At 41.3% G+C, this 10,773-nt stretch overlaps 1 protein-coding gene across 2 annotated transcripts in view; it reads right to left on the reverse strand.

The window, feature by feature from the left end:
• Positions 1-9,425, reverse strand: part of LOC109875216 (complement factor B) — a 43,247-nt gene extending 33,822 nt beyond the window's left edge. For both annotated transcript variants that reach the window (XM_031810648.1, XM_031810649.1), the window contains exons 1-8: positions 9,244-9,425; positions 8,566-8,769; positions 3,927-4,112; positions 3,062-3,235; positions 2,850-2,942; positions 2,582-2,724; positions 1,811-1,943; positions 1,538-1,663 (exon numbers count right to left, since the gene is read on the reverse strand). In XM_031810648.1, coding sequence (XP_031666508.1) covers positions 1,538-1,663; positions 1,811-1,943; positions 2,582-2,724; positions 2,850-2,942; positions 3,062-3,235; positions 3,927-4,112; positions 8,566-8,769; positions 9,244-9,301 — 1,117 coding nt within the window. In that variant the 5' untranslated portion in view covers positions 9,302-9,425. The remainder of the gene's footprint in view (positions 1-1,537; positions 1,664-1,810; positions 1,944-2,581; positions 2,725-2,849; positions 2,943-3,061; positions 3,236-3,926; positions 4,113-8,565; positions 8,770-9,243) is intronic.
• Between the last annotated feature and the right edge of the window lie 1,348 nt (positions 9,426-10,773).

Here is a 10,773-nt window from a genome sequence, read left to right on the forward strand (position 1 = left end):
ACACACACACACCTGTACACACACACACACCTGTACACACACACACACACACACACACACCTGTACACACACACACACCTGTACACACACACACACCTGTACACACACACACACACACACACACACCTGTACACACACCTCTACACACACCTCTACACACACACCTGTACACACACACCTGTACACACACACCTGTACACACACACCTGTACACACACACACACACACCTGTACACACACACACACACACCTGTACACACACCTGTACACACACACACACACATTTGTTTTACTTTCCTTGTGGGGACCAATCAATTGAGCCCCATTCAAAATCCTATTTTCCTTAAACCTAAACCTAACCCCAAACAATTAACAACTTACCCTAAGTGTAACCCTAAACCTAACACCTTGTAGAGGTATTTATTAGAGAGGGGTAAAGAAAGATTTTGTTCGGGCGCCAGGCAGGTATTAACCATGCCGAAAGGATAAGAGTAGAATAGAGAGTACCACTACCAGACCCACACACATCAGCAGAAGAGAGACTGCCTAGAGTGTAGCCTGTTTACCAGATAGCCAGTGGAGAGAAAAGAGAATACACACCATATAAAACCCACATCACAGCACAGGGGTAACCCCAACAAGAATACCTCATACAATAATACTAATAATGGCAGAGCAATTTCACAGCAACTTCATACAAGAACGAACCCAGTCATCAACAGAGGATTTGCAATAATCTGTATTATCTTCTAGTGGAGGAGTGCAAGAGGGTATGAATGTGGGAGGTGTTCATCGATACAACAAAGGCCTTAAAAATGTCCACAGTCTTCTCGGCCACATGTCATTAGTACACCTCAATACAGTTCACATAACAATACACAACTTGCAAGCAACCTCCCTTTTAACTAAAATGTCCATCCAAATACTTCTGGCAGGCAATAATAGTCCAGCTCTAATGAACTTCAATGGGAAGTGCATTTGAAAAATAGAGAGTCTGTTGCAGGGTAAAGCACTGGAATGAGAGGGAAGAGAAAGAGAGAGAAAAAGAGAGATCTTAACTGTGGTCTTCAGGCGTGCCGGTGTACTGTCTGACTGTCCGATGGTTGGTTGGTTTGTATGTTAAAGCTTCGCAACAATGTTGCTACTAATCCATGCGATCCAAAACGGGCGCGGTCCCAAACAAAAACAACCACGATCTAGAGCGATCACACCGATGATTGAGTTAAATACTTTTTAAACTACAGACGCTGAAAATAAAACAAAACTTCTGCAGCACAGCACACACAATCAAACTGTCGCGCCACCCAAGAACTCCTCCCCAAAGAGCTGAATGAGTCCTCTTTATTTCCTCCTTCCTTACTGCTGATGCGCTCTTAAATTGGCAGTGTACGGTGAAGGCTCCGTGCAGATTTCGCCACAACCTAAGCCTAAAATATCATTTTTTCTTGTGGGGACCGGGAAATGTCCCCACTAACTGTGAGGACTTATGTTCCCCACAAGGATAGTAAAACCAAATACACACACACAACAACATTACCATCTGTAAACATAATAATGGCCTGCTGTGTATCTTCAAGCTCATTTCGTTCCTTAAAGACAGCCATCTTTTCAAGGATTTTTTTAAATACCCTTGAGAGGTTACTTCCAGTACCCTTTAATTTACCTGTTGAAGGAGGAAATCTTACTCTGAGAACTATGCATTGCCACTAACATGTTTGCCAATCAGACACAAAATAGAAGAAACTATAATACATCATTTATTTACATACTGTAGATTGTGATGGTGAAATAATAAAAACCGTGTTCTTACCATAGGTGACATTATTTAAATTCTGTAAAACCATGTCTGAGTGTGAGGAAGGAGAGAAGATATCAACAATCTCATTGACCTCAGAAGCAAAGGTCAGAATTCCGTACCTCGGGATGACTTCAAAAAAAGATATCTGCCCAGTCAAAAATGTAGAGGAGGAAGTGTGAGAGAGAAAAGAAACACAACCAAAGCATAACAAAACAAAGGTTTCTTGATATCAAAACACATAACTGACCATTTGTACTGCAATAGTGTTACTTGAAAGAAAAGTATTGCACGCATGACTAAGTCGCTTTGGATAAAAGCATCTGCTAAATGGCATATATTATTATATATTACTAAGGGCGCTAATCAGACTTGAGATAAGTAGACTTAACATGGACTTAAGTCAATAAAACATGGACTCAAGTCAATAAAACATGGACTCAAGTCAACATTTTATTACTTAAATCCATGTTAAGTAAACTTACCTCAAGTCTGAATGGGGCCCTAAATGTAGTGTAAAGATTGTACAACAGATCTGAGCAAGTCTGAATGGGGCCCTAAATGTAGTGTAAAGATTGTACAACAGATCTGAGCAAGTCTGAATGGGGCCCTAAATGTAGTGTAAAGATTGTACAACAGATCTGAGCAAGTCTGAATGGGGCCCTAAATGTAGTGTAAAGATTGTACAACAGATCTGAGCAAGTCTGAATGGGGCCCTAAATGTAGTGTAAAGATTGTACAACAGATCTGAGCTGTCCGTTTGTCTTAATACTAGTAATACTAAACCTGGTTGATGAGGGCTTTAACACAGTCTTTGGCCACAGTAAAATTATCTCTGCTTATGCTCCCTGAATTATCCAGAGCAATGTAGATGTGGAGCTTGCCTCCCTGCCTCATCTGGATGGACCTTTGTATTTGCTGCCCATCAGCTGTAAGACAATATTCAATTCGCATGGTTCAGATTTAAAAGCAAAACAAATGTAGCACGGGGTGTATAAAACAAAACAAAAAGAGGAACAATGTCGTTCACTACATATGGGTCTTGGCAACTCACTATTGTCATCTAGGCCAGATAGTGCCAGACGATTCTCGAGGGATGTAGAGAAGTACTTGGACACCTCCTCTGGGGTGTCGTAGTAGTTTTTACCTGTAAAATGTAAATGTTCAAACTCTACGCATCTAGTTTAGCTGCTTCTAACTGCATCTGTGTATTATATGTTACATGGGTTTATTGACAATGTGAGGGATGGGTTTATGGTTCCTCACTGTAACAGACAGGCTCAGTTCCTGACCAGTCTCCACCCTCCAGGCATATCCTCTCCTTCGATCCCAGCAGCATCAGTCCTAAAGAACATTCATAGGTCACCCGGTCACCTATATCAAGCATATTTCCATTGCGCTTGGCCCCCGGGGGAACGCCAGGGTCACGGCAATGTCCAGCTAGGGTGTGGGATAAGGTGGAGTAAAATAAGGAAACAATGGACAATGGAATTACCTTTACATACAAAAACTTTACCTTTAGAAAACACATTATTCCAATAGACTAACGCTCTGTGCCATTTGGAACACAGACAACTCTACATGTGACATGCAGACGTCCCCTATGTCTTCCAGTCCTCATGACCTAATCAACCCTTAAAGGCCCGATGCAGCCATTTTTATCTCATTACAAAGACATTTCTCTGTAAGAAATAAGTACCTTACTGTGATTGTTTTCAATTGAAATGGTCAAAATTAAACTAAAATAGCTTCTTAGCAAAGAGCAATTTCTGTCTGGGAGTGGTCTGAGTGGGGAGGGGAAACTAAAAATGTGTTGTTATTGGCAGAGAGGTTTGGAACTCTCTTTCTTATTGGTCTATTAAGTAATTTACCACATGGTGATGTCACCATGGAAAGCCAAAACTCCATCCCACCAAAACAGGCAGAAATATCAGGTGGTTTTGTCAATCAACAATTACATTAAAAGGGCATCATCATCATTTTCACAATTTCAGTGTTATTCCAACATAATAGTGTGGAAATATACATAAAAGACAGGAAAATGTTTTTGACTGCACAGGGCCTTTCAGGATCTCTGGGGGTTGGTAAAGGGATTTGTAAGAGGTTGGACCAAAGAGATCACACCACTTACAGCCATGATCACAGATAGGCGTGTCACCACTCCACTTCCCATTACTCTGGCAGACTCTGGAGGCGGAGCCGGCGAAAGTGTAACCGTCATGGCATTCATAAGTGGTCTGGGCCCCAACAACATACTGCAATAGGACAGGAGACACCTCACCATTTCTCAGCTCACTGGGATCAGGGCATGTCATGACTGTTGGGAGCGAGATAGAGGGAGAATATTAGTGAATATTCGTAATTTAAAAAAATTTAACTAGGAAAGTCAGTTAAAAACAAATTCTGATTTACAATGATGGCCTACCAAAAGGACCCCTGAAGGGGCCGGGGGCTGGGATTGAAAATAAAAGAAATACAAATATAGGACAAAACACACATCACGACAAGAGAGACAATACTACATAAAGAGAGACCTAAGACAATAACAACAACAGCATGGCAGCAACACATGACAACACAGTATGGTAGCAACACAACATGGCAGCAACAAAAAACAGGGTACAAACATTATTGGGCACAGACAACAGCACAAAGGGCAAGAAGGTAGAGACAACAATGTACAGTGCCTTGCGAAAGTATTCGGCCCCCTTGAACTTTGCGACCTTTTGCCACATTTCAGGCTTCAAACATAAAGATATAAAACTGTATTTTTTTGTGAAGAATCAACAACAAGTGGGACACAATCATGAAGTGGAACGACATTTATTGGATATTTCAAACTTTTTTAACAAATCAAAAACTGAAAAATTGGGCATGCAAAATTATTCAGCCCCTTTACTTTCAGTGCAGCAAACTCTCTCCAGAAGTTCAGTGAGGATCTCTGAATGATCCAATGTTGACCTAAATGACTAATGATGATAAATACAATCCACCTGTGTGTAATCAAGTCTCCGTATAAATGCACCTGCACTGTGATAGTCTCAGAGGTCCGTTAAAAGCGCAGAGAGCAACATGAATAACAAGGAACACACCAGGCAGGTCCGAGATACTGTTATGAAGAAGTTTAAAGCCGGATTTGGATACAAAAAGATTTCCCAAGCTTTAAACATCCCAAGGAGCACTGTGCAAGCGAGAATATTGAAATGGAAGGAGTATCAGACCACTGCAAATCTACCAAGACCTGGCCGTCCCTCTAAACTTTCAGCTCATACAAGGAGAAGACTGATCAGAGATGCAGCCAAGAGGCCCATGATCACTCTGGATGAACTGCAGAGATCTACAGCTGAGGTGGGAGACTCTGTCCATAGGACAACAATCAGTCGTATATTGCACAAATCTGGAAGAGTGGAAGAGTGGCAAGAAGAAAGCCATTTCTTAAAGATATCCATAAAAAGTGTAGTTTAAAGTTTGTCACAAGCCACCTGGGAGACACACCAAACATGTGGAAGAAGGTGCTCTGGTCAGATGAAACCAAAATTGAACTTTTTGGCAACAATGCAAAATGTTATGTTTGGCGTAAAAGAAACACAGCTCATCACCCTGAACACACCATCCCCACTGTCAAACATGGTGGTGGCAGCATCATGGTTTGGGCCTGCTTTTCTTCAGCAGGGACAGGGAAGATGGTTAAAATTGATGGGAAGATGGATGGAGCCAAATACAGGACCATTCTGGAAGAAAACCTGATGGAGTCTGCAAAAGACCTGAGACTGGGACGGAGATTTGTCTTCCAACAAGACAATGATCCAAAACATAAAGCAAAATCTACAATGGAATGGTTCAAAAATAAACAAATCCAGGTGTTAGAATGGCCAAGTCAAAGTCCAGACCTGAATCCAATCGAGAATCTGTGGAAGAACTGAAAACTGCTGTTCACAAATGCTCTCCATCCAACCTCACTGAGCTCGAGCTGTTTTGCAAGGAGGAATGGGAAAGAAATTCAGTCTCTCGATGTGCAAAACTGATAGAGACATACCCCAAGCGACTTACAGCTGTAATCGCAGCAAAAGGTGGCGCTACAAAGTATTAACTTAAGGGGGATGAATAATTTTGCACGCCCAAATTTTCAGTTTTTGATTTGTTAAAAAAGTTTGAAATATCCAATAAATGTCATTCCACTTCATGATTGTGTCCCACTTGTTGTTGATTCTTCACAAAAAAATACAGTTTTATATCTTTATGTTTGAAGCCTGAAATGTGGCAAAAGGTCGCAAAGTTCAAGGGGGCCGAATACTTTCGCAAGGCACTGTATCACGCAAGGCAGCCACAACTGTCAGTAAGAGTGTCCATGATTGAGTCTTTGAATTAAGAGATTGAGATAAACCTGTCCAGTTTGAGGGTTTGTTGCAGCTCGTTCCAGTCGCTAGCAGCAACTAACTGAAAAGAGGAGCGACCCAGGGATGCGTGCGCTTTGGGGACCTTTAACAGAACGTGACTGGCAGAACGGGTGTTGTTTGTGGAGGATGAGGGCTGCAGTAGATATCTCAGATAGGGGGGAGTGAGGCCTGAGAGGGTTGTGGAGGATGAGGGCTGCAGTAGATATCTCACATAGGGGGGAGTGAGGCCTAAGAGGGTTTTATAAATAGGCATCAAACAGTGGGTCTTACAGAGATGACCAGTTTACAGAAGAGTATAGAGTGCAGCGATGTGTCCTATAAGTAGCATTGGTGGCAAATCTGACGGCCGAATGGTAAAGAACATCTAGCCGCACAAGAGCACCTTTACCTGCCAATCTATAAATTACGTCTCCGTAATCTAGCATGGGTAGGATGGTCTTCTGAACCATGGTTAGTTTGGTACCTTGGGTGAAAAAGGAGTGATTACGATAGATGAAACCAAGTCTAAATTTAACTTTAGCCTGCAGCTTTGATATGTGCTGAGAGAAGGACAGTGTACCGTCTAGCCATACTCCCAAGTACTTGTATGAGGTGACTACCTCAAGCTCTAAACCCTCAGGAGGTAGTAATCACACCTGTGGGGAGAGAAGCAGTCCTCTTACCAAACCACATGACCTTTGTTTTGGAGGTGTTCAGAACAAGGTTAAGGGAAGAGAAAGCTTGTTGCACACCAAGAAAGCTTTGTTGTAGAGCATTTAACACAAAATCTGTGGAGGGGCCAGATGAGTATAAGACTAGCATCTGCATATAAATGGATGAGAGAGCTTCCTACTGCCTGAGCTATGTTGTTGATGTGAGATAGCAGATGTTCTGACTTTATACACTGCACTCTTTGAGAGAGGTAGTTCACAATCCAGCCCAAAGACCCCTCAGAGACACCAATACTCCTTAGCCAGACCACAAGAATGGAATGGTCTACCGTATCAAAAGCTTTGGCCAAGTCAATAAAAATAGCAGCAGAACATTGCTTAGAACCAAGGGCAATGGTGACATCATTGAGGACCTTTAAGGTAGCAGTGACACATCCTTAACCTGAAGGGAAACCAGATTGCATACCAAAGAGAATACTATAGACATCAAGAAATTCAGTCAGTTGATAATTGTTTTTAAAACACTTTTGATAAACAGGGTAAAATAGAAATAGGCATATAACAGTTACGATCAGCTTTATCTATCTCTTTAAATAAAGGACGAACCGTGGCTGCCGTCCAAGCAATGGAAACCTCCCTAGAGAGGAGAGACAGGTTAAAAAAGGTCCGAGATAGGATTGGCGATTATATGGGCAGCAACCGTAAAGAAGGAAGGGTCTAAACCATCTAGTCCAGATGTTTTTTGGGGGTCAAGTTTAAGGAGCTCCTTTAGCACCTTGGACTCAGTGATCGCTTGCAGGGAGAAACTTTGTTGCGGGGCAGGGGGAAAAGAGGGAGGAGCATTGGGGCTAGTCACATTAGAAGGGGTGGGAGATGAGGAAATGTTGGATGGGCAAGGAGGCATGGCTAAGTCCAATAGAAATCCTGACTTAATGAAGTGGTGATTAAAATGCTCAGCCATGTGCTTCTTGTCAGTAACAACTACCTAATCAACTTTATTTGGTACGTAAATGTTATTCCCTCTGTATAGTATGATATATAACGTTACATTAGGGCAGCATTCCCCAAACTTGGTCCTGGGGATCCCAAGGGGTGCACATTTTGGTTTTTGCCCTAGCACTGCACAGCTGATTAAAACAATGAAAACTTAATGATAGAATGTGCACCCCTTGAGGTCCTCGGGACCGAGTTTGGAAAACCTGGGTTAGGGGAAGGATTAGCTAAATTGTTAGTTGTCCCCAACAAGACTCGAACATGGAATCTTTGGACAGTCGCAGTACACGCCCAATCATCCTCCATGACCAACCTCCCTACTTTCATTTCTGTCTTAATTAACCATACCATTGTTGCATTTGTAAACCGAGCATAACATACTTATTGGAGGTACAAACATTTTGATTTGAAAATGTAAAACGTCTGTCCAGTGAGTCGTCTGATTTTAATGTGTCTTCTGTTGCATAAAAACCAGTCAGTGACCTTTTAGGTTTAAATCAATGTGAGCATGTCTGATTGGACTTTATCATGTTTTGCCTCAGACAGGCTTGGAAGCTACTACACGCTTTCAGAGAGGAGGGAAGGCCATTCCATTTCTTTGTTGCTTTGAATGACAAGGCAGATTGGGCAAGGGTGGTGGACCTTTTCAGGGGTGGAGGTGCTACGTTGTCAGAAAGATCTGAGTACAGAATTAAGTTTTCCAAATTGAACATCAATTCACCATACTCACCCCTGCACTCACTGCCTCGTCGACTGGGGCTTGGGGACCAGTGATTATGGCCCAGGCATCTGTGCATAAGTTTGGGGTAAGGGTAATAACCATCAGGACAGTGGTACAAAAGTTCACTGCCCACATTTGATCCATTTGAGAGACTGTACTCCCCTCCTCGAATGGACATGCCATCAGTACTGCAGACAGAAACTCCAGACGAGACTACACAGAGAGAGAGAGAGAGAGAGAGAGAGAGAGAGAGAGAGAGAGAGAGAGAGAGAGAGAGAGAGAGAGAGAGAGAGAGAGAGAGAGAGAGAGAGAGAGAGAGAGAGAGAGAGAGAGAGAGAGAGAGAGAGAGAGAGAGAGAGAGAGAGAGAGAGAGAGAGAGAGAGAGAGAGAGAGAGAGAGAGAGAGAGAGAGAGAGATGAGGGTGTGTGCTTGAGTAATTGCCAGAAGTTTGCAATATAGTTTGAACATAACATTATAGGTACAGCATAAAGACAAGTATCTATGGCTCTGTTCAGGTCTGAGGCAAAGCAGGGTTCAGGTAAAAACAACTGTCACTCTTGCCTTTACTAATAGTCATATACACACTATTGCTATACTTTTATTTTATATCAAAGTATGATTATATTGCTCAACACCTTAAGGAGTAAGACAGCCTAACATAAATACAAACATATACCAAGGACTTACCAGTGCTGACAATGCAGAGAATCAAGGAGTATATCAAAGTCAAAATTTCAGGTCTCATCCCTGTGTCTTAAGAGTTGCAGTAGTTGAGACAAGGTTTAGAGTTGAGCATTTGGGAATGTGCGTTATTTGTGGGCATAAATATAGAGCCTGAGGTTGTATGCTGAGAATCGAAAAGGTAGCAAACACTGTTATATCAATAATATGGTCACTGTTTAACTAGGCCACTGTTAAACACACACAGCAATAAACTTGACATTGGCTCGGACCCATCAGTCATGGATTTGCTTTTACGGTAAGAGGAGAGCTCTGAGACAAGGTAATGACCCATAGTTATTTGCCAACATAGTCTCCCAGGTATTCATCAGTGAAGAAGATATTGATTCAAATATTTTCTTAATTTGTGTCTTTATCTTGCTGACAAGAAAGAGCCAGTGGTTTGCTGAAGGGTGTGTGGATTTCTGTTTGAGCAAGTATGTGGGTAGTCTCTAGCCCACTAGCCAGATCAGTTTGTGCATTAGGCAACTCCTCCACTGTTCAACAAATAACAGAAGTTAGAAGAAATGGCTAAAGCACACAGACAAACCTTACTGGAAGCCAGGTCGTCTATCATATATCCATACTTGTTCGGTTCCCCATACCTCGGGCAGGCTTAGGCCACTATACAATCATGTGTAACGTAAGCATTTTTTGTGCAAAATTCTATACGGTTTCACTCTAAATAATTGAGTTCCTTCCTAGTTAACTTTATTTATATAGTGCTTTTCAAAAGAAGTAACAGTGCTTCACATCATAAAACTAAAGAAGTAACAGTGCTTCACATCATAAAACTAAAGAAGTAACAGTGCTTCACATCATAAAACTAAAGAAGTAACAGTGCTTCACATCATAAAACTAAAGAAGTAACAGTGCTTCACATCATAAAACTAAAGAAGTAACAGTGCTTCACATCATAAAACTAAAGAAGTAACAGTGCTTCACATCATAAAACTAAAGAAGTAACAGTGCTTCACATCATAAAACTAAAGAAGTAACAGTGCTTCACATCATAAAACTAAAGAAGTAACAGTGCTTCACATCATAAAACTAAAGAAGTAACAGTGCTTCACATCATAAAACTAAAGAAGTAACAGTGCTTCATATCATAAAACTAAAGAAGTAACAGTGCTTCATATCATAAAACTAAAGAAGTAACAGTGCTTCACATCATAAAACTAAAGAAGTAACAGTGCTTCACATCATAAAACTAAAGAAGTAACAGTGCTTCACATCATAAAACTAAAGAAGTAACAGTGCTTCACATCATAAAACTAAAGAAGTAACAGTGCTTCACATCATAAAACTAAAGAAGTAACAGTGCTTCACATCATAAAACTAAAGAAGTAACAGTGCTTCACATCATAAAACTAAAGAAGTAACAGTGCTTCACATCATAAAACTAAAGAAGTAACAGTGCTTCACATCATAAAACTAAAGAAGTAACAGTGCTTCACATCATAAAACTAAAGAAGTAACAGTGCTTCACATCATAAA

This window comes from Oncorhynchus kisutch, linkage group LG30, assembly GCF_002021735.2.
Source record: "Oncorhynchus kisutch isolate 150728-3 linkage group LG30, Okis_V2, whole genome shotgun sequence".
In the NCBI taxonomy this organism is placed as follows: domain Eukaryota; kingdom Metazoa; phylum Chordata; class Actinopteri; order Salmoniformes; family Salmonidae; genus Oncorhynchus; species Oncorhynchus kisutch.